The following is a 13,402-nucleotide window of genomic DNA, read 5'->3' on the forward strand; positions in this document are numbered from 1 at the left end:
TCCAGAAGATGAAAATTGTATAATGCAACTATTTATTTTACATGACAAAAACATACCTCATTGCTTAACAACTTTTCGAGTTCTTTAAAACAATCACTGACGTAGTCATTTATAGCATTGTAAACTGTGAAAAACAGAAAAAAGTTAGTTTCAAACCATTTAGTTTAAGATTATCGATTTGAAGGCACAACATAGCTGCTTCGTTTAATTCAATATCTTACCATCCACGAAGGATTTGGGCGTAAAACCAAACAATTGTGTTTCATACTTATAATTCTTGTCTTCTTCAAGATTATAAGCCATGTTCTACCTCAAGAGATTGCAGTTTAAGAGAGAAAAACAATCAACAGGTTGTCAAGCTTCTAGTCTCCCGCCATAAATCCAAATGCAGCATGCCGCAAAGCACTGAGTGGGGGAGGGGTAAGATACGATACTGTTTTATTTTGTAGGTAAACAAATAACAAGAAAGTTCAACAAAAATTGGTCAATAAGGAGTAAAAGTCTTCGTCAAAATGATTTTGATGCAATAAACGTTTAAGTGAAGACTATAATGATTTTTTGGAGCAAAAATCGACCATCGTTAAATCAAACTTCCCCTCCCCCTCCCCTACGAATGCTGTGTATTATCGTGTCAGCGGCTTGTCTTAGTAGCTTGTTGAACACGTTCAACACTTTCTTCTTCTCTTTTCGACATAAAGAACGGACCAAGTCAACTTGATCACAAGGTTAGTACCTTGCTACTTCCTACACGAAAAGTCTTGCTGTGCTTTGAGTTTAGTTTTGTATAGAAATTAGCTATACTTGAGTTTGTTTGCGAGTTATGACAGAACTAACAGAACTGGACATAAGAAAACTTAGTAGGATCTTATTTAGTTCTTTTGGTTTGTTTTTTGAGGTCCTTATATTTGTTACAAACTATTTTGGAGCTGTAGATTATGTATAGCACTAAATTAGTAGAATCCTTACAGTATGAATCTCATGTTTTATGCGATCCAGAAATCCATCCTACAGAACAGAATCTGTTCGAACGACTTCAGTTGGGACTCAGGTTAAACGTGTGTGCTAAAATATATACCACGTTTTAATCATCATCTATTATTTCATGTCTTATTAATCTGCGATACTTTCTTCAGTGTAATAATTCTGGTTATTATTACTGCTAGCTGGTGACGGAGAATCATCGAACCACCTGTTGCTATGCTAACCACAGTATAATCTTGAACTATTGTTTTAGAATATGAATAACTGTATCTTCTTCGTGTTTGCACATTCATAAAACTTGGCTGCTTATCCACCTTGTGAAAAGATATCGTTGGTTTCTTATTTACAAGAAAATAATTAAAACATAAAGCAAATAAATAAACTCGTTTGGTTTGGTGTACATATAGGGAGTTTAACACTACACCTCTATCTTCAGGCTGCATGATGGTCAGGTGATGTTGCTGTAGATGGATATTAATGGATACTAGCCTTCATTCGACATTAGGAATACCCTACAACTCTGAGAACAATATGCCCATACCAGAAGAAATCAAATCACAATCATATAAGTTTAACCCCGTAACACCTGATGTATCACCTCCACAACCACCAGGCAGAATGTCGCAGTTATCTACACCAAGAAACCAACAGGTATTCATTTTAATAATCTAGAAATATGAATAGTAAGAACACTTTTGATAACCATGCAACCCAGACTATCTCCAGACGCACCATTCATCAAATTTACAATGGTCTTAAAAGTATAGCTGTGTGGAGGTTACAAAATCATGAAAAGCACTATCATGCAATGATTTTTCATTATTTTCTGTGTGTTTTCCCCCTAGAATTTTTTAGATTCAAGAGCTTTTGGCGACATCAGCAATGTAACAAGTATGGATATCCATGAAATGGAAAATGTTGGCAATCATTTACAGAATATGCTAAAAACCTCAAAAGATTTGATTATTGACAGAGATTATGAACCAAATGTTCATACAGGATCAGCTGATCAGAAAGATGTGCCAAGAGATGGTGCTGAAAATCATTCCATGTCAAGTGTTGATACTGCTGCTTTCTTTCAGAAGATGTTGCCAAATTCATCACCTCTTGAAGAACTAAAAGTGAGTAACCGGATAATGGCTGCCTCTAGATCTGTTGCTAATAGGCCTTTTCCAACAAACAGTAACATGCTGATTTATGACTTTGATAACAAATCAATTCAGCTCAAGGTCCCCTGGGGCAGGCTCTGCTGAATGGCAAACAAACTTTAAACTGCTTCATATCTTGAAATTGAAAGTATCTTTTAAGGGGAAAAAGTATGCTTGAAAAGGTTTTGGATACCTCATTTATTTAGTAATCCAGCAAAAAATCATTAAATAAAGGAAGTCCATTTTTTTTTGCCATCCAGTAACAATCATTATTTTTCAAGCAAAAGAAAGCTAGCTACCATTATGGACTATCAAAATCATCATAATTATTTTTCAGGTTCACTTAGAATTTGGTGATCAATCAAGAGGAGCACATGCAAAAGATGACACTTCACAGACATCTCACAGCAGCATACGACATGCATCTGATGTTCGAAAACAAGTTGCACATCCCCAACACCCAACATCAGGTGCTAACAAAAGCTTGATGTTGGAGAATACTCTCCTGAGGGAACATCTTGACGGAGAGAGGTCTAGAAGGAAGGTAATGTTAGTTACTAGATAATATGCTGATTTTTTTAAAGAATTGATCTTAGTCTATCAATAAATTAGAAAAGGCTAATAATAAGATATTGTATAGTTGTGGGGTACCTGTGATGGTCTTCTGCAATACATAACCACAAACAATAGCACTTATTATGCCCAGCATTATTCTAAATTAGGGTACAACAAAGTGAGAGTATCATGTCAAGCTTGTAATATTAATTTCAAGAAAAACTATGTACTAAGATATATTGAGTTTGTTTTATAGGATAATTTGTAGCTCATGCTTGAAAGTGTATTTCATGTCTTACTTAAAACAGTGCTCAATTTAAAAATGTACTTCTCCATTTAAAAATGTACCTTTAAAAACCATTACCTACCACTGTGGGATTATCCCACATCAGAACCTTTCAGAATTTTATTAAGTATAATAATTGATTTTTAGGTATGCGGACCTATCGCACTTATAGACTAATCACTGGATTGCCAAGTAATATGATATATCACTACAGTAAATGGGGGACATAAAAGAACCTGTTGAATTGTTCGTGTAAGAGTATAGGGGATTGTCTCCCAGTTTAACAGCCTATCCCAATTTGGAGGCATAATATCAATGTACTAATAATTCACACTCATGATTGTAAGCTGCATGGCTGCGCCTTAATATGCAGACCGTAAAGTGGACCCTCCTCTGGTTATGAATGTAAAGAGCATTGAGATATTTGAAATGTGCTATAGAAGTACCCCATTATTATATTATTATTATTTGTTATTATTATTATTATTATTATTATTATCTATACGTCGTAAATATCTAATTTAAATTATTATTATTATTTTTAATATTAAAAATTATCACCATTTTATTATTATTATTATTATTATTATTATTATTGTTATTATTATTATTATTATTATTATTATATCACACTTGCTAGATAAACCTGCAGATTGTCCCATCTGGAAAGTAATAAGTAACCTGATACTCACAATCTGTTGGATAGACTCACAGTATAGCAAATCATGACCCATGTTTGGTTGTTGACTTTTTCAGCCATTTCATGTCAAGTCAAGCATTTCAACACAAACTGGCTAACACTTCCCTATGAAATGTACCTTACCAATCTTTTAGTGGAATCCACAATTTTTTTAGATTGTTGGCTTCTATGTTGTTCTATGTTCTGCTTCATTTACTTTTAAAAGGGGTTTTGTCAAATGATGTACATAGTGTTTTTAGTTTAATAGTGTGTGTTCTGTTTATGGCTCTTAATTTTTATCATTTACTAGCTTTCATTACTTGTGGTGCTTCACTTACTTCATGTGCTTGACTTGCTTGTGGTGCTTGACTTGTTTGTGGTGCTTGACTTCACTTACTTGAGGTGCTTCACTTACTTGAGGTGCTTCACTTACTTGAGGTGCTTACAATTACTTGAGGTGCTTCACTTATTTGAGGTGCTTCACTTACTTGAGGTGCTTCACTTACTTGAGGTGCTTCACTTACTTCAGGTGCTTCACTTACTTGAGGTGCTTCACTTCAGGTGCTTGACTTAGTTAATTCCCATGGGTGAAATCATAAATTCATAAATTGAATGGTCCATCTAGCTTGGTATTAGGATGGTGTGTGATGGGTTTTCGGGAGTGCCCTTTCTTAGATAGTTTATACCATAGAACCAATCATATTCCTCAAAGTTTCACATGCCACACTGGTCGCTGCCAATATAGCCACCAAAACCAAAACAAGAGGAAAAGAAAATGAATATGGCACTGTATAATACTTGTGATTTTGTTTTATAATCTTTGTTATAAAAACTATTTAGCGCATGGAAACATTTGATTTGACGCATGAAAAAAACCATAACATTGTGTTTTTAAACTGAATAAAATCAAAATTCGAAGATTTGAAAACCAACATGTCATAGAGTAGCGTCAAAGTTTTCAGACAAAAATTAACATCAGCAGTGATTAACTCCAAAATAAACTATTATATATTTAGAAAATATAAAATATATATAGCACCTCTAGTAAGTGAAGCACCTGAAGTAAGTGAAGCACCTGAAGTAAGTGAAGCACCTGAAGTAAGTGAAGCACCTCAAGTAAGTGAAGCACCTCTAGTAAGTGGAGCACCTCTAGTAAGTGGAGCACCTGAAGTAAGTGAAGCACCTCAAGTAAGTGAAGCACCTCAAGTAAGTGAAGCACCTCAAGTAAGTGAAGCACCTGAAGTAAGTGAAGCACCTGAAGTAAGTGAAGCACCTGAAGTAAGTGAAGCACCTGAAGTAAGTGAAGCACCTCAAGTAAGTGAAGCACCTGAAGTAAGTGAAGCACCTCAAGTAAGTGAAGCACCTGAAGTAAGTGAAGCACCTCAAGTAAGTGAAGCACCTCAAGCAACGAAAGCACCTCAAGGAAGGCAAGCATCCCAAGTAATTAAAGCACAACAAACATACCAAGCAACAAAAGAACAAGTTTTAAAACAAGGAAATCAAGGCAAGGGCACTAGGACACCGAATGTGGTTGGATTTCTATAGGTTTTTTTCCTTTCGATTATTTGAATTAAATTAAACATACATGTATATACTTGTTTACTGATCTTGCGTCCGTGTTCCTTCGGTGTTATAATGCAGACGTTTTCATTCCAAAGGTCAAACAGTTTGAATAGCCGATGAGCGTTACTTCTTTAACGGCCGTTCCGTACGGGGCTCTGTTTGTACCAAAGACAACAACGCGACCGCACGATGCTCCTTACGTCAGTAATATCCAACCGTTCATAGTTATGGTTAATCAAATTCACCTTAAGTTCAAGGTGAATTTCATTAACCATATTAACTATGGACGGTTGAATGAAGTAGTAACTTAGTAGCAGCAGCATAGCCTGTAATGTAACACTAGATTACTCAGCTGCTGATATTTCATCTTATAATGGACCTATGACAATATCCATGTTCACCAATCATGGATCTCCTGAATGAGGTGCCATGAAAAGTTGAACCTACATATTTTTAAGCTTTCAAGTCAACTTAATTGCCATCAAATACTTTTTCCTATCGTATCTTTAAAAGTTTCTGAAGGAACTCTTTCTAGGGATACTAGAGTGACCAGAGATTGACATTGCATAGCACATTCCTTGGTTGATGAGGTCTATATAGTAATTTGATTTCAAACTAGCTCAAACAATCCAAATAGACGTACCAACCTTTGAAAAGTTGAACCTGCATATTTCCAAGACGTTTTTCTCAAAATTGATGTATATATATATTATGAAGAATGTTGGGTTTCCTGAGATCTCTAATATTATCTTTTCTTGAACATTCACAGCATTGTGAGCAGCAGATTCAAGAATTACATACAAAGGTAATGTAGAGTTATATTTCGTTTTGCTGTTATTGAGATCATAATAACAACACTGCATACTGTAGTTCCATTATTTATCTGTATTATTTACAACTTTGCTTTTTCTGACAAAAATATAATTTCAGTTACTTGAGATTCACCAAGATTTGGCTGTTTTAGTATCATCAGAAAGAAAAAAGGATGTGATGATAGAACAACTTGACAAGGTTCGTAGTACACATATAACAAGTACTGATTGATGCCAGGATATACAATACACACTACCATTTGCCGACCATTTGCCATGGTGTTTATAAATTGTTTGAATAATGGCTACTGACAGTGTTTACACATTAGAGGAAAGATACACACTTCTGGGATTATGATGATGACTCAAAACCCAAGAGGAACACTTGGCTACACCTTGTGTTCCTAGTAAGCAGTTGCATCTCTTGAGCAGTGCAAAGAGACATGCAGTAAAAAATTATTATATTAAGTAGCTATCTTATATTATTTGAGTCAAGACCAAAAGTATTTATGGGAAGCATGGGTGGTTTCGCAGTGAGAGCCATCATGTGACCTGGCTTCAATGCCATGTGATCAAAGTTTTGCTTGTTGGTTCTCTTCTGTCCTTGAAGGGTTTTTCTGTAGGTTCTCCAGTTTTGCAGAAGAAGAGCCACTCTTTGGAACTACTGGGCCCAGTTGTTCAAAGCCTGATTAGTGCTAATCCTGGGTTAACTCTTAATAAGACCTATAGAGTTAATCCTGGATTAGCGCTAATCCAGCTTTGAACAACCCAGCCCAGTTAACTCCCATTAAGTATTAAATTGTTCATTCATAGAACAACTGTATTTTTTTAATGACAGACACTAGCTAAAGTAGTTGAGGGATGGAAAAGACATGAGCAAGAAAATTTGCTCATGGCCAGCACATTAAAACCAGAGAGAGAGGTGCAGGAACAGTCTCACAAGAAGCAGCAAGAGGTATGATTTACCTGAGAAAATAACACATATTTCAATCTCGAGTCTAAACAAACCAATAAGGAAAGCACATTGATTAATACGTTGTTGCTGACGTTTTGCTTGCAGCACACCACAGGGAAAAAGTAATTGCTAACTTAGATTTCAATTCCAAAAGTTTTGAAACTTTGCCATATATATAAAGGGCCACAGTTGTATTTTGTTTTTGTTGTGGTTTTGAGAATTTTAAAGGGGAAACGATGTCACAAATTTGGAAACAAATTTTCAATTTCACATAGTGATAAATGTGAATTGTGAATAGTTTTGCTAGTTTCTAAAAAAAAAAAAAAAATTTCTTTCAAATGTTATACAAAATTGCTTTTAATAGATTCTGCTTCAGTTTGAGAAAGAGTTGGCACAAAGGGCCACTGAGGCAGAGAAAGAAAAACAATTAGTGGTGAGTTAAGTGCACTTGACATATCCTTCCATGGTTTTCCAGCCACCCACACACCCACCTACCTATACAACCTTGAATTCAATCCACCAAACCACCTATCTATCCATTCATTCATTCAATCCACCCACCCTACTATCCATTCATTCAATCCATCCATCCATCCACCCACCTATCCATTCATTTATTCCATCTGTCCAACCAACTGTCCTGTCCAATCCATTCAATTTATCCACTCACCCATCCATTCATTCAGACAATCCACCAACCACCCACCAATCCATTCGTCCACTTGCCTACAGCTGTATCCATTCACTCAATTAAGGACGTTCATGGCAAAAGATCCCATTGTCAGTTTTTTTTAAACTTTGCTTAATGAAAGTACATCATGCTAAAAGTAAAATAAGTAAGTAAAAAGAGGGGGTCCCAACTTCGTTTAGCCATCAGAATACATGGAAGTTCACCCTTTTTTACAGTGAAAACCTTTTCGTCTATCCATTCATTCCATCCATCCATCCAGCATGATCCATCCATCCATCCAGCATGACCCATCCATCCAGCATGACCCATCCATCCAGCATGACCCATCCATCCAGCATGACCCATCCATCCAGCATGACCCATCCATCCAGCATGACCCATCCATCCAGCATGACCCATCCATCCAGCATGATCCTTCCATCCAGCATGATCCATCCATCCAGCATGACCCATCTATCCAGCATGATCCATCCATCCAGCATGATCCATCCATCCAGCATGATCCATCCATTCAGCATGATCCACAATTCAATGTCATATTGGTAAAATGTAATGACTTTTTATACTACTTTGGTTTTGCTAAGATTGAACAACAAAAAGAAGAAAGAGAGCAACTGCTCCAGGTCCTCACAAAGGAGAAAAACAAGGTTAAACAGATGGACGAAGAAAAGATGGCCATTATAAAAGAAAAAGAACAGGCGCAACAAAAATATATGGAAGCACAAATGAGAATCAATGAGGTGGGAAAATATATGAATGTATCACCAATATTCAAAAACATTTGGTTATAAGACAGTAATGTTATAGTAATAGTGAAAATTTTGTGAATAATGCAAATGAAAGTAATACTTAGGAGAATGTCTTAAGTAATACTGTCTTAATGAAAATGGGAAAAGGGATAGCAATAATATTATTAATACAGTAGAAGAAATCCTTGAAGACCCACTTTGTGATAATAAATGATAGCAGATGGTCAGATTATCCATCCTTCCTGCGCCACAGTATAACAGTTGATCAGGTATTAGTGATGGTAATTAACATTGTGCCAGCGAGTTTTATTTTAATATCTTGGTGAACCAATTTTTCAGCTCTCAGAAAGAAATAGCAAAGCACAATCAGAGTTGACATGTCTAAAAGAAAAATTTTCAAGCTCTGTAAGTGAGGAAAAGGTGAATAAGCAATAAATAGCATTTTCCATATATTATCATCTTGCATGGTTTGTTTGAGTATAACTTAAATTAAATTGTTAATGTTCTGAGACAATGTTTACCTTCTTTCTATTGTGGCAGTCCAACATGGAGTGTAAATTTAAACCATTCTTCCTTTAATATTTCAGAAAAGAATTCAAGAAGAAAGAAAAGTAGTAAAGGTAATGTTCACAAATTAAAATTATTTTTTTCTTCAAAAGCTATTAGAATGAGACTAAAAAGACAAAGTGACTATGCCTAATGTTCTTCATCTACTTTGCTTGGAACTCCAAAGATGCCATATCAGTACTGGAGAAGGACATTCAAAGACTTGGGATGGATCTTGATACAACAGTTACTGTTAGAGAAAAGGTGCATGCAAATTAATCATGCACTAATCAAAGTTAAGCCCCAAGAATATTTCCCTTCCCTGAGGAAGCAGTTATTTTCAAATTAATGACCCAAGTTTAATTTTCAAAACAACTGTTTAAAAGTTTTGAAAACAAGAAATGTCTTTATCTAATAGTATATAAATTATTGTGTTTGAATAGGAGAGTTTGAAAATGGAGATGAATCTCATGCAAGCAAGATACGAAGCAAGTAAGGCTAAAGAAGATTATGAAAGACAAGCAGAGTTAGAAAGACAGGTAAATCAATACCTGAATGTCTGATTCGTGTGATCTACAGTCTGAAATACTTTGGTAGGTGTTCATCTTGTTCTTCTGGTTGAATCACAGGTTACACAGAAACTAGAAGAACTTCAGAAACAAATGACAAAATCAGAAAAAAATTGAGAGACAATCATACACAGCAGGTTAATAGCTGGTTACTATGAACCAAAACAGTACTATTCTCCCTGCTAAACCTGTTGAGAAAACCATCAGAAATCTTGCTCCATGTTTATATTGTTTTTACTTACTTGTCAATTAACAGATTCAAGAGGTAAATAACAAACACAAGGAAGAGATGAGACAACAACTAGAAACATTTCATGAGGTAAACTGAATATGGAGGAAAATGCAATTGACATTCATTTGATACAATGCTGAGTTCTTGTAGAAACTTTTTATTCATCCTAAACCCTCTATTTTTTTAGGAAATAAAAAAAAAAGATATCAAACTAAAAACAGCTGCAACGGAATATGAAGAGAGGTAGAGATCATGCAGATCACTTGAAACTTCCTTGAGATAAGGGTATTTGTTTCTACTCTCATTCTTACTCCTGGGATTTCAAACTTTTTTAAAGGCTGACAGATGCTCAAGATAAGATAGCAGCACTTTCCAACCAAAGACAGCAACTGGAAAACGAAAGGTATTGTTGAGAATGTTGGTGGCGACACAGGTTTTCCTGCACAGGAATATTTACTCATCCCTTCCCACCAAAACAAATCATAAACCCCTCCCCCTTGCAACACAGACATAAAGACACTGAAAAATCATTGATACATTTTTTGAGAGTAATCCCACAGCTGAATATATATGCATGGCACATGGGTTCTCAGCATTATTGTATGATTTTAACTTTCTTCCCTCTATTTTAGGCACAATCTTACCATTCGTATGCATCAAATGATGCAAACTCATTTTGATGAAGCTCTTCGTCTCTTGACAGCAAACAAGTCTCCAGCAAAGGCAGATATTAAGGTAGTGAGAATAACAAGATAGATACGAAAACACCCTGTTTTGTCTATAAGTTCCTGCCATTGATGACTGTTAATTGTGATTCTAGGTTGAGTCCATGCTCAAGACAAATATCCAAGGAGGAACTTCAAAATGGCAACACCAAGCAGTCTCCCTCCTCAGTCTTCACTAACCCAATAAACAAGTACCCAGTAACAGACACCAGCAGCTCTATTCAGCCCATCACAGACTATAGCTCTAGGCACAAGGATCCCAAGATGAACCAATACTCCCTCCTCAGTCTTCACTAACCCAATAAACAAGTACCCAGTAACAGACACCAGCAGCTCTATTCAGCCCATCACAGACTATAGCTCTAGGCACAAGGATCCCAAGATGAACCAATACCCCGCTCATCGTGGGCCAGCTAAACACAGGATGCCCAGTACCAATTACCACTCCACTGAAGACATGTCAACCGTCATAAATCAACAGCATACACAGCAGTTCCTACACAGTGACCCAAAACACTATTCCACTGAGACAACATCAATGAAAACACCTTGTTCTCCTGGTTACCAGGTTAATAAAGGGTCATATCCAGAGAATGTTATGTTCTCAGATAGTTTCCTGGAGGGTGGGGTAGGTGTTGGTGGGACAGAGGTCAATACACCAGGATTCATTTTTGTACCCTTGAAGGCTGTTCAAGATACAGATAGTGTAATAAGTGGCCTCCATGAGTCTCCTGGCTCAGGTCATGGTACTTATGGCAGAAGCACTTTCCAAGATATGGGCTATCAACAGAAGGTATGATAAACGGAAGCAAACATTCATTACTTGTTTAAAATGAGATCATGCTGAATTAGTTGTTGGCCTAGGAGGGTTATGAAGTAACTTCTGATTAGACAATTTGATTGCAGAGTCAAGTGCTAATTAGTTGTCTATTGGCTGCTTATTATTAATTGAAATAAATAAGAACCTCTGTTTGCATATAGACATTTGAATTTTAATGTATATGGAAAATCCAGATACTGTTAAGTTTAGAAAAGTTCAAAGTAATATTGTTATGTTGATCATGACTATAGTGGAAGACATAACCATGATTATTTATTTTCTCCATTCCAAGGTAATATCAAGTGGTGGTAGTAATGTTACACTACTAGAGCAAGACCTGGATGAAAGTCAGTTGACAGTTACCTCACCTGAGATTTTACAGAAAAAACGGTAAGACAGATAGACTGCCCTGTTTTACTCCTCATCTCTTTTGTTCTTTTTTCATACAAACATGACATTTGCATTCAATGATATGCATGACATTTGTATTCATTGATAGGCATGCCATTTGCATTCATTGATAGGCATGACATTTGCATTCATTGATAGGCATGACATTTGCATTCATTGATAGGCATGCCATTTGCATTCATTGATAAGCATGACATTTGCATTCATTGATAGGCATGCCATTTGCATTCATTGATAGGCATGACATTTGCATTCATTGGTAGGCATGACATTTGCATTCATTTATAGGCATGCCATTTGCAATTATTAATAGACTTGACATTTGCGTTTGACAGGCATGAAATTTCAATAAAACTCCAAGAACAAGAACAGAGCCAAGCAGAACTAAATCATGATGACAACATGGTAAGTACATTAAACATTATGCACCATTTTCACTTAATCTTAAACTGATCCAAAATTAAGTATCTAATTGGATTTACCACTGCAACATAATGGATGGAAGCCTAGTAACAGGTTTTGCAACCCATTTGATAGGGCTACTGATAATCGAAGAAAGTTGATGAATTTGCAAAAAAGTTAGGAAAATCTGGGTGAGAAAAACAGAGAGAAAACCCTTGAATCAAGGAACCAACAAACATCTCTGCTTACATGCAATACAAAGTCCAGCGAGAATCAAACCAGATCACCTTGGTGAGAGATGAGTGCTCTCACTGCTACTCCATCTGTACTTCCCTGAATTAATTGATGTTAAAGTAATATTCTTCATCTTATCAATTCCTTTTGCTTCCTGCAATAAGCTTTTGAAGAGATCACCAGGTCATCCAGTAGGTGAGGTGGGTGCTTAATTATCTTCAAAACATTATTTTATTATGGCCATGATAAATTGAAGCCTAAAATTCTATTTTATTCTTGCAATCAGGATATAGAGGTTTTATCATCTGGACTCATGGCTACCTCAAGTTCTGTTCAAGGTAAACTTGTATATTACTGTCAAACCATGTCAAGCGTGGACACATAGAGGTCATTAATGACTCGGGTTCTTGGTTTCATTATTCCATTTTAACATTCATCATTGAAAATGAATCTTCAAAGCCTTCTAGCATATACAATAGCCAATCATATATGCAGCTGAAATGCAAGAGCAATTTCTTGTGCAAGGAATATGTAATATTAATGACTTACCTTCTATTTCCACTATAAACAAGAGCCTAGAGTGCAAACAATATAACCGTGAAACTTTAGTAATACTAAATAGCACAATTTCATGCAAATTCCATTGTTTTCTATTGCTTAACAAGCACTATTTTGTACTGTTTAGTAATTAGTGTTTCACAGATTAATTGTTTGCACTCTATGAGCCAAGCTAATCAAATTTCAAAACTATTATTATTATTTTAGTATTGAAGATTCGTTTTCAATAATGAATGTTTGAATTGAATAATGAAATCAAGAATCCAAAGTCATTAGCATCATGTGTTCACGGTTGTGCTGCGAAGCGAGTTTTATGTATGTATGTGGTGTCTCTGGAGATTGATTGGGTGTTTAAGAGCAGACCATGCGGCTGGATCGAGAATCAGAAGCTCGTAGTGATTTTTTAGCGGCAAACATTCTAAGGGGAATATAGCGAAGATTTATTGTGAAGCACCCTTCTCACAAGCTGGTCTGAGCCAACATCAG

The 13,402-nt window shown here is 35.9% G+C and overlaps 3 protein-coding genes across 9 annotated transcripts in view; 2 read left to right on the forward strand and 1 right to left on the reverse strand.

Moving 5' to 3' along the window:
* Positions 1-386, reverse strand: part of LOC116289880 (uncharacterized) — a 4,891-nt gene extending 4,505 nt beyond the window's left edge. The window contains exons 1-2 of one of the 2 annotated variants that reach the window (XM_089034868.1): positions 222-260; positions 57-124 (exon numbers count right to left, since the gene is read on the reverse strand). Coding sequence is in view for 1 of the 2 variants with exons in the window: in XM_089034869.1 (XP_088890995.1) it covers positions 57-124; positions 222-303 (150 nt within the window). In the remaining variant the exon portion in view is untranslated. Of the gene's footprint in view, positions 1-56; positions 125-221 lie in introns of both variants that reach the window. The other variant, XM_089034869.1, reaches the window with a different exon arrangement.
* The window catches only part of LOC116289878 (uncharacterized), a 12,508-nt gene extending 1,784 nt beyond the window's left edge, over positions 1-10,724 (forward strand). The window contains exons 1-17 of one of the 4 annotated variants that reach the window (XM_089034857.1): positions 639-725; positions 1,418-1,632; positions 1,827-2,102; positions 2,467-2,673; positions 5,982-6,017; positions 6,143-6,223; positions 6,863-6,979; positions 7,344-7,412; positions 8,255-8,410; positions 8,759-8,839; positions 9,007-9,039; positions 9,409-9,504; positions 9,791-9,853; positions 9,954-10,009; positions 10,104-10,169; positions 10,399-10,501; positions 10,587-10,724. In XM_089034857.1, the coding sequence (XP_088890983.1) occupies positions 1,459-1,632; positions 1,827-2,102; positions 2,467-2,673; positions 5,982-6,017; positions 6,143-6,223; positions 6,863-6,979; positions 7,344-7,412; positions 8,255-8,410; positions 8,759-8,839; positions 9,007-9,039; positions 9,409-9,504; positions 9,791-9,853; positions 9,954-10,009; positions 10,104-10,169; positions 10,399-10,501; positions 10,587-10,670 (1,698 nt within the window). In that variant the 5' untranslated portion in view covers positions 639-725; positions 1,418-1,458 and the 3' untranslated portion in view covers positions 10,671-10,724. Of the gene's footprint in view, positions 1-638; positions 726-1,388; positions 1,633-1,826; positions 2,103-2,466; positions 2,674-5,981; positions 6,018-6,142; positions 6,224-6,862; positions 6,980-7,343; positions 7,413-8,254; positions 8,411-8,758; positions 8,840-9,006; positions 9,040-9,408; positions 9,505-9,594; positions 9,672-9,790; positions 9,859-9,953; positions 10,010-10,103; positions 10,170-10,398; positions 10,502-10,586 lie in introns of those variants that run through there. The other 3 variants (XM_089034858.1, XM_089034860.1, XM_089034861.1) reach the window with 3 other exon arrangements.
* Positions 10,725-10,873: 149 nt separating this feature from the next.
* The window catches only part of LOC148907698 (uncharacterized), a 30,996-nt gene continuing 28,467 nt past the window's right edge, over positions 10,874-13,402 (forward strand). For all 3 annotated transcript variants that reach the window (XM_089034862.1, XM_089034863.1, XM_089034864.1), the window contains exons 1-5: positions 10,874-11,284; positions 11,604-11,701; positions 12,058-12,127; positions 12,523-12,558; positions 12,645-12,696. In XM_089034862.1, the coding sequence (XP_088890988.1) occupies positions 10,874-11,284; positions 11,604-11,701; positions 12,058-12,127; positions 12,523-12,558; positions 12,645-12,696 (667 nt within the window). The remainder of the gene's footprint in view (positions 11,285-11,603; positions 11,702-12,057; positions 12,128-12,522; positions 12,559-12,644; positions 12,697-13,402) is intronic.

The sequence above is a fragment of the Actinia tenebrosa genome, unplaced genomic scaffold (assembly GCF_029948245.1).
Source record: "Actinia tenebrosa isolate PJP-AT-01 unplaced genomic scaffold, QUT_ActTen_1.0 PGA_scaffold3__52_contigs__length_22856419, whole genome shotgun sequence".
In the NCBI taxonomy this organism is placed as follows: domain Eukaryota; kingdom Metazoa; phylum Cnidaria; class Anthozoa; order Actiniaria; family Actiniidae; genus Actinia; species Actinia tenebrosa.